Source organism: Garra rufa, chromosome 10 (genome assembly GCF_049309525.1).
Source record: "Garra rufa chromosome 10, GarRuf1.0, whole genome shotgun sequence".
Classification (NCBI taxonomy): domain Eukaryota; kingdom Metazoa; phylum Chordata; class Actinopteri; order Cypriniformes; family Cyprinidae; genus Garra; species Garra rufa.
In genome coordinates, this window is record NC_133370.1 from 1,981,873 (window position 1) to 1,995,538 (window position 13,666).

Here is a 13,666-nt window from a genome sequence, read left to right on the forward strand (position 1 = left end):
GTTGAACAAAATGAATTCATTCCTGAACAGTGGTAATTGTTGTTGCATTTGGCAAATGTATAAATACAGTCGTGTAAACACTCACAAAAAGATTGACTTAATAAAAATGATCAATTTGAGTCATTCTGGGATGTTTTATAGTTATAATTTCTCTTGGGTTAAAACATGGAAACTGCCAGATAAGTTTTGTATCAATAACAAAATTAAGGAAGTGTCTTACAAGATACTTCATAGAACTGATTGTGCTAAGCATGTTTTGGAAAGATTTAAGCTTAATATTTTTTTGTGGTCAAGAAAAAGAAACCATTTTGCATCTTTCTTTTCATTGTATTTACTCAAGAATATTTTGGAAAGACATGGAACCGAAAAACTGAATTTATGATAGAAATGTGTATATTTGATGTGCTTTTTATACAAAAAAATTAACATTTGAATTGTGAAGAACAACATATTATACATTTGGTTAATTTATTAGTAAAATTCCATATAAGAAAAACTTCAAATTGTATGTACATCTCTTGGAACAAACAAAAAAAGCACCGAAAACATGTAATGCTCTGAAAGCATTGAAATTTATGTAAGTTTCTTCGTTTTTTTCTATTTTCGTCTTTTATTTACAGTATCTGCGACGTCCAGAAAATCAAGGTCACCTTCACTTCCGGAATTAGCAAGTACTTCTCTTTTTAGTTTGTGAGGTTTATTTTTCCAAATGAAATCCAAAAATATTTTATTAATTCCCCTTCTTGGACGTTTCCGGATTTGGCCGGTTGTGTGAGCCATAGTCATATATAAATATAAATTAATAATTTTCCAAGCCTAACTAAATAACTGAAGAAAGAGTTATTTTTAGCTCCATGTGGATCACAAATCAGCTGAAAATTTTATCCGTTACCGTTCAAACACTCCACTTTTTTTTTTTTTTTGGAAATAGGCTCATTCTCCAACTCCCCCCGAGTTAATAAATTGAGTTTTACCGTTTTGAAATCCATTCAGCCGTTCTCCTGTTCTGGCGATATCACTTTTAGCATAGCTTAGCATAGATCATTGAATCCTATTAGACCAGTAGCATCGCGTTCAAAAATGACCAACGAGTTTCCATATTTGTTCTATTTAAAACTTGACTCTTCTGTAGTTATATCATGTACTAATACTGGTGTAAAATGCAAAGATGCGGTTTTCTAGGCCGATAAGATTAGGAACTAGCCTACACTCCCATTCCGGCGTAATAGTCAAGGATGTTTGCTGCCGTAATATGGACGCAGCAGGCGCAGTAATATCACGCAGCGCCTGAAATTAGTTCCCAGCTAGTTTAGCATTTGCACATGTGCTGCGTGATATTACTCCGCCTGCTTCGGCCATGTTACGGCAGCAAACTTCCTTGACTATTACGCCGGAATGGGAGTGTAGGCTAGTTCCTAATCTTATCGGCCTAGAAAACCGCATCTTTGCATTTTACACCAGTATTAGTACATGATATAACTACAGAAGAGTCAAGTTTTAAATAGAACAAATATGGAAACTCGTTGGTCATTTTTGAACGCGATGCTACTGGTCTAATAGGATTCAATGATCTATGCTAAGCTATGCTAAAAGTGATATCGCCAGAACAGGAAAACGGCTGAATGGTTTCCAAAACGGTAAAAATCTACTTATTAACTTGGATTTGGAGAATGAGCCTATTTCCAAAAAAGTGGAGTGTTCCTTTAAGGCAGTCTTGCCCGGACAAACATGGCGGATGCGTTGACGTATCACAGCAACGGACCAAAGCGGCCAATGAGGCGTCTAGGTATGTATTTATATGTGTGTCTATGGTGTGAGCCGCCAGAGAACCGTGTTAATGCACACAAACGCTGCTAGCGAATTCTGGAAATGATTTAAATGTTATTTTCATTCGCAAACGCGCAGCCGAAGGTCAGGATGGTGATTTAAAGGGATGGCGGAGAAGCGGCGCGTCGGTGTCGCGATCATGTCCGACTCCAAATCAGCCGCAGCTGACAGCGATGCGGAGTTCGTGTCTCAGGCCGGAGTGAGCGCGCTGCTCAGGGGAGCTCTGCTCAAACTGCTCGAGTCCAGACCGGAGGATCCCGTCGGCTTTCTGGCCGAACATTTCGGTCATTTGTCGGCGGAGGCTGATGATGGAGGAGCGGAGCAGCAGAGCGTGATTCGGGCTCTCTGGCACCTGAGTCTGGCGCATCACTCTCACAGGTCTGCCATCATATTGTTCATGCTTCTGCACATTTTATTTGTTATTTTCTTAGATTTTAAAATAATAACTGCAGAATAATTACAGTAATTGCCCTTTGCCCCCTGCACTCTTAAAAATAAAGGTGCTTTATGATGCCATAGAAGAACCTTTTTTGTCCAAATGGTTCCATAAAGAACCTTTAACATCTGATGAACCTTTCTGTTTCACAAATTCAATTAATTGTACAGCCCTAATTTCAAGTAAAATATACTTGTTAGTTGAAATGTTAAATTCTACAAGCTTAAATTGAGTACTAATATTGAATTCACTCCTTTTTTTATTTATGCCTGAACTAAATTATTTAATGTAGAAATTACATTTGTTTTTCCTGTATTATTTACTTCCCCACAAAATCATTTTTAGCAGTGTTCTAAAATGTATTTTGCTCCGATTTCCCTTACCAAAAAGAAGTATACTTCAGTTTTATCATATTAAGTATACTTAAGTAAAGTTCAAGTATATTTTAAGTATACTTTATGTAGTACGTATAAGAATATTGTGTACTAGTATACTTTAAGTGTACTATTTCAATACTCCTTGAGACTAAATTGGCCCACTTTCTAGTATATAAAAGTATACTTTAAGTATGACAGTAGTAAACTTTGAGTACACAACTAGTTTACATCTATGTTTTCAGTTTGTACCGCAAGCATGCTAAAAGTGAACTTATAGGTATACTGATAGTTTACTAATTAAATACTTTTTTTTATGTATTTTTAGTACACTTTGAAGTATAGTCTCAGTACACTACTAGTTTAGTAGATTCATACAGCATGTAAACTATATAAGTGAACTTTACATCATACTTTAAGTATACTACTATGTCCTTATTTAGTTATTAATTTGTATATATTCGGTTGTATGAATATCTGAACAAAACATCAAAAAAAAAATCTGCTGGTAAACAAAAACATTTGATTCTAGCTTCATGCATTCTTTTTTATAAACACTTGAATGTGAGTACATTTCATAAATAAAAAATAAATAAACAAAAAGCTTTTGAACAAAAAGCTAAAAAAAAGACTATTGATAATACTTAAAATGTAGATGGAGTTGATCAACAGCCCAAAGCTTGACAGTCATTATTTCCTCTTCATAGGTCAATGTTTTATTCCATAACGTTACACAGTTTTCCATATCTATGGTTTTGATGTTGTTTTCTGTCTGATGATTGTGTCAGATTACATGAGGAAGCATCTGTTGTTTCGGTTTCTTCTTCACTTGTGTTTTGGAAATTCTCTACAGAAGATGTGCAATAGCAGCCCTAGCCTATAACAATGAAAACACAGATTCTCAGAGCACAAATATATTTAGACTTTTTCCTAAGTGTAAGTCAAGTATATTAAATGTAATTTTAAGGTGACACACTGCAGGTGAATAGGGTAAAACAAACAAACAACAAAAAAAACCCCTAATAGTTATCCCCTTACTTACTTAGTTGATTGATTACATTGATAATTGCAAAAGAAAATTTTTGTATTACAAGTTTTCTAAAGTGTTAGGTTTAAATATGCAAATGAGGTATTATTTAATAATGTATGTGCTAATTTGCATGCATTTCTAGTACAAAAATCTAAACACTGGATGAAGTCCGTTTCAAAATTCTTGTTTAATTTTTTTGACATATTAGAGCCAGATGTTTTTACAGAGAGGATTTGGGGTATTTTGTCACAACATAATTCAAAAAAAAAAAAATTAGAACAGACAGGAAACACTATATATATATATATATATATATATATAGTGAAAAAAATATAAAAAATATATATATAAAAATATATTAAAAAAAAAAATATATATATATATATATATATATATTTATTTATTATTATTATTATTATTTTTTTTTTTTTTTTTGGGGGGGGGGGGAATAAAATGTTTAAAATCAAGCAAATTATATATAAAAAAATCCCTCTGTGAAAACCTTCAGGATATAGACAGGAATAAAAATGTGAAGTTTGGTGTGTGTAAGAGCTACTGAAGTGGAGATTTATGGCTCAGAGTAGGAGAAAAAACTCATTTTGAGAAAACAGCTTTTTAAAATATGCATTGTAATTGAAATCTATTGACACAAACAGATAAAGTGCTATAAAAGAAACACTGAACACTGTTTTTGGGGTGTTTTCTTTACACTAGTCTAAAAAAAAAGGCTTTATGAAAAACCAAAAAGTCCTAAATCTCAAACTTGACAGCTGTATATTTCTGAGAAGTACATAAAAAGTAGACTGAAAATATACTTTCCTATTTTAGTTGAAACGAAGTACTAATAGCATGAATAAACTACTTTTTCATAAGGGTCAGTCTGGGCTCATGTGGTTTTTATTTTATTCTGCAGGTCAGCGTTTAACAGCAATGTCCGTGTGGCATATGAGCTGCTGACGCAGGGCGTCCCGAGTCGTCTGAGCGGGCGTCTGTATTCAGAAATGCTGCGGTGTTTGTGCAGCGAAGGCGGTCTCTCGGGCTCCACCGCCGCTCCGCTCCTGCGCCGCATCCAGAGCCACGACTACGAGGCCGTGCCCTTCGAGCTCTTCCGGCAGGGCGTCCTGACCTGCGCGGTGTTCGCCGACTACATCCGTAAGTCTCAGTGTCTGTACGCGGCGGTGGCCAGTGCTCCGGATCGTCCCGCAGAGAGGACTCTGTGTCAGGCGGTGCTTTCCACGCTCCGTGAGGCTCTGGAGACGGCGGACGGCACCGACGTGGCACGATATCTGGAGGCCAGTGCCAAAATATCTCCTGCTAAAGTGGCGCAGGCCATGGCGGAGGTTCATCCGAGAGCGCAGCGGCAGGACGGTCCCACGATGGACGCGCAGGAGTTTGAAGACGCCGCCGCTGCGCTCTTCATCGCTCGAGTGCGAATCGTCACATGAAACCTCTAGGAGTTTTGCATGGGTCACTATTATTGAGAACGAAGCATATTGCACAAACAAGTAGAAAAAAAAAGAAAATGACATCCTAAACAGATCTGTCATATTGCATTCAAGTTTTTACTTTTAAGGCGAGACACTGCAGGTGAATAGGGTAAAAAAATTAACTAATAGCTATCACCTTGCTTACCCAGCTGATTGATTACAGTGATAATTGCAAACATTTTTTGTATTACAAGTTTTCTAAAATCTTAGGTTTAAATATGCAAATGAGCCATTATTTGATGAAATATGCGCTAATTTGCATACATCTCTAGTACAAATATCTAAACACTGGATGAAGTCAGTTTGAAAATTCTTGTTTTGACTGAATTATTTTTTTGACAGTCTCAAAACTTTCTCATATCTCATTTTGTCACTGCATAATTCAGAATAAACTTAAAACAGACAGAAAAACATGTATTTTTAACCATTTTTGTGGAATAAAATGCTATTATGTTTTATATATGAACAAATCCCTCTGTAAAAACCTTCAGGATATAGACAGGAATATACATGTCAAGTTTGGTGTGTCTAAGTGCTACTGAAGTGGAGATTTATGGCTCAGAGTAGGAGAAAAAACTCATTTTGAGAAAACAGCCTTTAAAAATATGCATTGTAATTTAAATCTATTGACACAAATAGATGAAGTGCTAGAAAAGACACACTTCACAGTGTCTTTTTGGTGTTTTCTTTCCACTAGTCTGAAAAAACACTTTATGAAACACCAAAAAGCCTAAAATCTCCAACTTGGCAGGTGCATGAAAAAGTGTTTTTGCCTGCAGTGTCTGCCCTTAAGTTATTGTTTCCACACTGCAAAAAATGCTTTTCTAGCTTAGATTTTTTTGTCTTGTTTCCAGCCAAAATATCTAAAAATTCTTAAATCAAGAAGGATTTTCTAGACAAGTAAAAATTATTTTCTTGTTTTCAGAAAAAACTAGTCAAAATTAAGTGAGTTTTTGCTTAGAACAAGCAAAATAATCTGCCAATGGGGTAAGAAAAAAAATCTTATTTCAAACAGAAAACAAGATTATTTTTCTTACCCCATTGGCAGATTATTTTGCTTGTTTCAAGAAAAAATGCATTTAATTTTGACCTTTTTTTCTGAAAACTAGACAATCATTTTTACTCATCTAGAAAATTTTTCTCGATTTAAGAATTTGTAGATATTTTGGCTGGAAACAAGACAAAAAGTCTAAGCTAGAAAAGCATTTTTTGCAGTGCAAATACATGATGCATTGTTCAAACATAGACGTTTTATAGATATTTAGTCTTGTTTTGTGGAAAAAAATTGCGAAAATAGAGGAGTTTATGCTTAATACAAGAAAGGACAAAAAAAATAAACTCTTGAAAAGTCTTAATTCATCCATCCACAAATTAAGACCTTAAAAATCTTTAATCAGAGCAGATTGTTTTATATTCATGAAGTAGTGGCATTTAATTTGGCATGTATTGCAAATAATCTAATTTTTAATTTTTAATTTAATTTAATTTAATTTAATTTAATTTAATTTAATTTAATTTAATTTAATTTAATTTAATTTAATTTAATTTAATTTATACATGCAATTTATTTGTTTGGTATTTTGCCTTGTTTTCCAGTATAATATCTAAACGTCCATAAATTTAGAATTTATTTACTGGAGAAATGACATATGAAGTCTTATATTCAAAAATGATCAATGTTTATGCTTAAAGAGTTTATGAGTTTATGCTTAAAAAAGCAAGTGAGTAGAGAGAAATAAACTTAATTAATTCTTTTACAAAATAAGGCCTTAAAAAGATCTTAAATGAGAATAGACGTCTCAAATTCATAATGTAGTGGCATGAAATATTGCATGCATTGCAAAAAAAAAAAAAAAAAAAATATATATATATATATATACACACACACACACACACACACACACACACACACACACACACACATATATATATATATATATATAAAATATAAATTTTTTTTTTGCAATGCATGCAATATTTAATGAAGTTCTTAGCAATGCATATTAGTAATCAAAAATTAAGATTTTATATATTTATGGTAGGAAATGTACAAAATATCTTTGTGGAACATGACAATTGATAATTTTGACCCATTCAATGTATTTTGGGCTAATGCTACAAATATACCTGTGCTGCTTAAGACTGGTTTTGTGCTCCAGGGTCACATATATGTAACCAAACATGTCCTGGCATTAAATATTGTATGTATGCATTGCAGTGCAAAAAACATCTGTCTCTGTATTTTTGGCTTGTTTTCTAATACTAATATCTAAACATCTTTAAATCAAACAAAACAAATAAAGTCTTGTTTTCTGAGAATTTATCGAAATTAAGTGAGTTCGTGGTTAAAACAAGAAACTTATTTCAAAGTGAAAATTTTATATTGGCAGATATTTGTTCTTTGGCATGAACTCACTTAATTGGATAATTTCTCAGAAAATAAGCTTTAATATCTTGCATGTTGATATAAGAGTTTTAAATATTTGTAATAACATATATGTAAATGAATGTATATCAATAGAAAATGTTATAAAATTAAATCGCAAATAAACACTAGATTTTATCACTGTCCAATGGAAACACCTTTGCTTTTTCAAAATGAACTTATATCTTAGCTTCTTTTTGTAAAAGCATGAAATATGTGTGATGAATTCCCTAAAACAATGGAATCGTGTATCTTTCAATGTGCATTAAAAAGGTTTTAAAAAGTCTTCATCTGTCCTTCCACAAACGAAACCCTTAAAAAGATCTTAAATCAGTCAGAAAGTCTTGCATTGATGGAGTCGTGGCATTAAATGTTGCATGCACTGCAAAAAATAAAATCTTTCTTTTGCCCTGTCTCCCAGATCTAAACATCCTTAAATCCAGATGTTTTAAGGATTATGAGATGCAAAAGTAAGATATCAAGTCTTGTATTCTGAGAAATGAACAAAATGAAGTGAGTTTATGTTTAAAACAAGAATCTGTTTTGATCTTGTTTTAATCATAAACTCATTTGTAGCACTTACTAAAAATAAAATAAGGCTTGTTTTGTTCTGTCATTTCGCATTTCGAGTAAGTGCATGTTCATTTAAGAGTTCTTAGATATTTGCAATGGAATACAATATTTGTAAGAAAATGTATTTATCGTTCTGACGGAAATGCATGTAGTTTCATGCACTTTGCTCATTGGCTTCAAAGTCAATCATGATTTTATCTTGTTTCTAGCTGAAGTCTAATTTCAGTTTGAGAAACCTCAGTTCAGGAAGTGTTTGCAGTTTATTTCTGTTATAGATATCTGAAAGTGTATCGGTTCCCCTTTCAGTATCCAGATGACGAACCACAGTTTCACAGATAACCATGCACCACACATGAACTCCTCTATCTGTTGCATTTACAATTAAAACAAAGTTAGGGACATTTTAATGAAAACAAATGCAAATGTGCACAGATAAATCATTCACATCCACACCACAAAACCAGTCTTAAGTCGCTGGGGTATATTTGTAGCAATAGCCAAAAATACATTGTATGGGTCAAAATTATTATTTTTCTTTAATGCCAAAAATCATTAGGAAATTAAGTAAAGATCATGTTCCATGAAGATTTTTTGTAAAATTCCTACTGTAAATGTATCAAAATGTAATTTTTGATTAGTAATATGCATTGTTAAGAACTTAATTTGGACAACTTTAAAGGTGATTTTCTCAGTATTTTAAATTTTTTTCAACCTTCAATTCCAGATTTTCAAATAGATGTATCTCGGCCAAATATTGCCGTATCCTAACAAACCATACATCAATAGAAAGCTTACAGGAATACATCTCAGTTTTGTAAAATGTAACCTTATGACTGGTTTTGTGGTCCAGGGTCACATATAACAATGAAAACAGATTCTCAGAGCACAAGTATAGCTCAAATATATAAAGACTTTTTTTAAATGTCGTCAAGTACACTTAAATGTAATTTCTAAGTACATAAAAAGTAGACTGAAAGTACTTTCCTATTTTAGTTTAAAAGAAGTGTACTAATAGCACACTTGAATAAACTACTTTCTTATAAGGGGATGGCAGAATATTATGTGCTCTTTTGTGTTTATCGCACATTCTGGGTGTGTTCAGTTTTGTCAAGATTGATGGAGCAGATAGCTTGATGAGCGAGACTGAGAGGAAATAGAGCTGCTGCAGTGAAACACAGAGGACGTTTGACTGACCTGCGCTCGCGCCATTAAAAGTAATGAGGGTCCATGTGTCAATAATTCAACAGGGCTTGAGTTACAGACACTCGTAGCGTCAGCGCATTACAGACCTGATGAGCTGAGAATCTGAAGCTGAGCTCCAGTCCACCCAAACAGAAGCGTTTGATGATTTACTCACCCTCAAGACTGTTCAAGATGTAGATGAGTTTATTTCTTCATCAGATTGTAGATCAATGTCTCACCAATGGATCCTTTGCAGTGAATGGGTGCCGTCAGAATGAGAGTCCAAACAGCTGATAAAAACATCACAATAATCCACACCACTCCAGTTCATCAGTTCACATCTGAAATCCATTATAACGTTTCCTCTAGTGAAAAAGTCCATTTCATGTTGTCTCTCACTTCAAAATCCAGCCACAAATTTGTTTAGAGTTGTTTTGGACTGTAAATGATGCTTGATCTGTGCAGATTTCTCTTCTGATTCAAAATAAAGGTGCTTTAAAAGGTTCTTCACAGCGATGCCATAGAAGAACCATTTTTGGTTCCACAAAGAATCATTCAGTCAAAGGTTTTTAAAGAACCATCTCTTACCTTTTTATAATCTGAAGAACCTTCTTTTGCCACAAATAACCTTTTGTTCTTCAGATGTTAAAGGTTCTTTATGGAACCATTTAGACAAAAAAGGTTCTTCTATGGCATCATGAAGCACCTTTATTTTTAAGAGTGCAGACTACTTTTTCACTGGAGGAAGCGTTATTTTGGATTATGGACTTTTATTTGAGTTATAAATGTCTTGATGGATTTGTTTCGGTTTTTGTCTTCTCCAGATGTTAACTGATGAACTGGAGTGGTGTGGATTACTTGTGGATGTTTTAATCAGCTGTTTGGACTCTCATTCTGACGGCACCCATTCATTCCAGAGGATCCATTGGTGAACAAGTGACAGAATCACACATTTTTACAAACCTGATGAAGAAACAAACTCATCCCAATCTTGGACGGTCTGAGGATGAGTAAATATTCAGCACTTAAAATTTTGCGAGCAGTAAAATTTTAATGCTTTTTAAAGGGATCTTTTTTTGCTCATCAAGGCTGCGTTTATTTGATAAAAAAATACGGGAAAAACTGTAATATTGTAAAATGTTAATGCAATTTAAAATAGTTGTTTTCTATTTTAAAATACTTTAAAATATAATTTATTCCTGTGATGCAAAGCTGAATTTTCAGCATTATTACTGCAGTATTCATAATCCTTCAGAAATCTTTCTAATGTGCTGATTTATTATCAATGTTGAAAACATTTCTGCTGCTTAATATATATATATTTTTTTTTTTTGCAACCTGTGATACTTTTTCTTTCCAGGATTCTTTAATTAATAAAATGTTAAAAATAACAGCATTTATTTAAAATAGAAAACTTTTGTAATAACAAACACATCATTCAAAGTTTGGGGTCTGTACATTTTTTGTCTTTCCTTCTCTCTTTGAAAGAAATTAAGACTTCTATTCAGCAAGGATGTGTTAAATTGATAAAAAGTGATAGTAAAGACTTATATTGTTAGAAAAGATTTCTATTTTGAATAAATGCAGTTTTTTTTAACTTGTTATTCATCAAAGACTCCTGAAAAAGTATCACAGGTTCCAAAAAAATATTAAGCAGCACAACTGTTTCCAACATTAATAATAAAAGTAATAAATCAGGATATCAGAATGATTTCTGAAGGATCATGTGACGCTGAAGACTGGAGTAACGGCTGATGAAAATGCAGCTTTGCATCACAGGAATAAATTATATTTTAAAGTATATTAATATAAAAATCTGTTAATTTGAATTGCAATAATATTACTTATTATTGAATTTTTGATAAAATAAATGGAACTTTGATGAGCATGAGAGACTTTTTTTTTTTTGTAAAATCTTACTGATCCCAAACTTTTAAGTGGCAGTGCACTCCTTTAATACTTCCTTAATGACAACATCCTCCAGGAAGTGACATCATTTATTGGAGGAAATCCATCAGCACAACATCAGTGAGTATATCAATGGATCTGATGAGTTTTGTAATGTTTTGTGGTTTGTCTCACTTTAAAACATTCATCCTGTTTGTTCAGCTTAAAGAAATCAGTTTGATGCAGAAAATGTTCTCATGTAAAGTTATAAAAGTTCTCACCCAAAGCTAAAAGTTAATCCTAAGAGTACAGGAGTGTTTGTGTTCAATTGAACTATGCTTAAATAACTAAAGACGATGCCAATCATGTCACAGAGCTCTTTAATTTTCTCAAAATACTTGTTTCTTTCCTTTTAATGTTCCCTGTCCATTTATTAGTTCTTGAAAGTGAGTCAGAATGTGACCCTGGACCACAAAACCAGTCATAAGGGTCATAGTTTTGAAATTGAGATTTATATATCATCTGAAAGCTAAATAAATAAGCTTGTTGGAATAGGACAATATTTGGCTGAGATACAACTATTTGAAAATCTGGAATCTGAAAGTGCAAAAAAAAAAAAAAATCAAAATATTGAGAAAATTGCCTTTAAAGTTGTCCAAAAAAAGTTCTTAGCAATGCATATTACTAATCAAAAATGAAGTTTTCATATATTTACAGTACATAAAAGTACATTTAAAGGGCTTTCAACCAAAAAAAAAAAAAAAGCTTTTCCTAACCTTTGTGACTTGTTTTCTTTTGCAGAGCACAATGGATGTATAATAGAGTACACTGATTAAAAAAATTAAATTGATCGTTAAATATGTAATGGAATGTTGCAATAAATTATAAAAAGTACAATGAAATGTAAGCATAATAAGGCTTGAAATATATTTATTTTTCACGTAATCTGAAACAGGATGTGAAATAACTTGAAAAACTCCTTTAAATGTATATAAAACAATATAACTTGAGCACAAAACCAGTCATAATTAAAAAAATACAAGTATTTGAAAATCTGAGAGTGCAAAAAAAAAAAATCAAAAATATTGAGAAAATCACCTTTAAAATTGTCCAAATGAAGTTCTCAGTAATGCATATTACTAATAAAAAATTAAGTTTTAATATATTTATGTAACGTGATCTTTGCTTAATATCCTAATGATTTTTGGCATAAAAGAAAAATCGATATTTTTGACCCATACTATGTATTTTTGGAGTCCAGGGTCACATATAACATGAAATAATTTAATAGATGATGAAATGTTGCATTACATTCAAGTATGAAATGTAAGAATGAATGAACAAATAATTATATATTTCATGCCACATCGAAAAAGATGTGAAAAACTCCTTAAAATGAAAAATCTCCAGAAATATGAAATGAAATACACCTTAAAACAATATAAAACAACTAAATATGTGACTGTGGACCATAAAACCAGTCATAATGGTAATTGAAAAAGCCAAATAAATAAGCTTTTCATTGATGTATTGTTGGGCCATTCGAAAATCTAGAATCTGAGTGATGAATGAAGTTCTCAGCAATGCATATAACTAATAAAAATGTATATTTATGGTAGGAAATGAACAAAATATCTTCATGGAGCATGATCATAAAAGAAAGCATAAAAGAAAGGTTGTGATATTTTCAGCTCACACATGCATTCATTAAATGACTCATTTTTTGCGGTCATCAACTGGAAAACTCATATCTGTGAGCAAAAGTATGTGTGCAAACACATTATGATGTATTTATAGACATTTCCTCTTATAATACTGCCACAATCAGCACTTTATTGCTCTTCTATCAGCATAAAAAAAGCACAGTGGCACTGTTTAAAAGAGATTTATTAACAAAAAACAAGATTGGAAATTATGAGCATATAAATTATAAAATCGAAATGATAAAAGGAATCATTTCTAGCGCATGGAAGAATCACGAATCTCACATTTTCACTCTTACTTCATCACTTACAGGCATAATGGGTTAAAATAAACTGTATCTAAAGCTACAGGAAAGCAGTTCAAGCTGTTTCCTCATATTTTGCTGTTCAATGCCGTTTATGAGCACAAGACTGTGACCAAAACAAATGACCAGTCCTAAATAGCAGAATTAAATCTGCTGCGTTCTCAAAATGCATATTTATGAATGACACCATGTTTTAACAAATTAAACGAACACACTCTTAAAAATAAAGGTGCTTTAAAAGGTTCTTCAAGCGATGCCATAGAAGAACCATTTTATGTTCCACAAAGAACCATTTCTTTCTTACTTTTTTTATAATCTGAAGAACTGTTTGTGAAACGTTCTTTATGGAACAATTTTCTTCTATGGCATCCTGAGGTACCTTTATTTTTAAGAGTGTAGGTCAAATGTCAGCACAAAATTAAAATGAAAAAAAGTTA

General features: G+C 32.5%; 1 protein-coding gene across 1 annotated transcript; it reads left to right on the forward strand.

Annotated features, from left to right (window-relative positions):
• The first annotated feature begins 1,757 nt into the window (after positions 1 to 1,757).
• On the forward strand, positions 1,758 to 5,124 carry tpgs1 (tubulin polyglutamylase complex subunit 1). Its single transcript, XM_073849859.1, has 2 exons — positions 1,758 to 2,205; positions 4,581 to 5,124. Exons 1-2 carry the CDS (start codon positions 1,934 to 1,936, stop codon positions 5,110 to 5,112), a joined length of 804 nt encoding a protein of 267 aa, XP_073705960.1. The 5' UTR covers positions 1,758 to 1,933; the 3' UTR covers positions 5,113 to 5,124.
• The last annotated feature ends 8,542 nt before the right edge of the window (positions 5,125 to 13,666 follow it).

Excerpts from the sequence above, each read along its gene's own strand:
- tpgs1 (XM_073849859.1), top strand. The coding sequence starts at position 1,934 with ATGGCGGAGAAGCGGCGCGTCGGTGTCGCGATCATGTCCGACTCCAAA. Across the intron at positions 2,206-4,580 it reads CTGGCGCATCACTCTCACAG|GTCAGCGTTTAACAGCAATG; the intron begins GTCTGCCATCAT and ends TTTATTCTGCAG.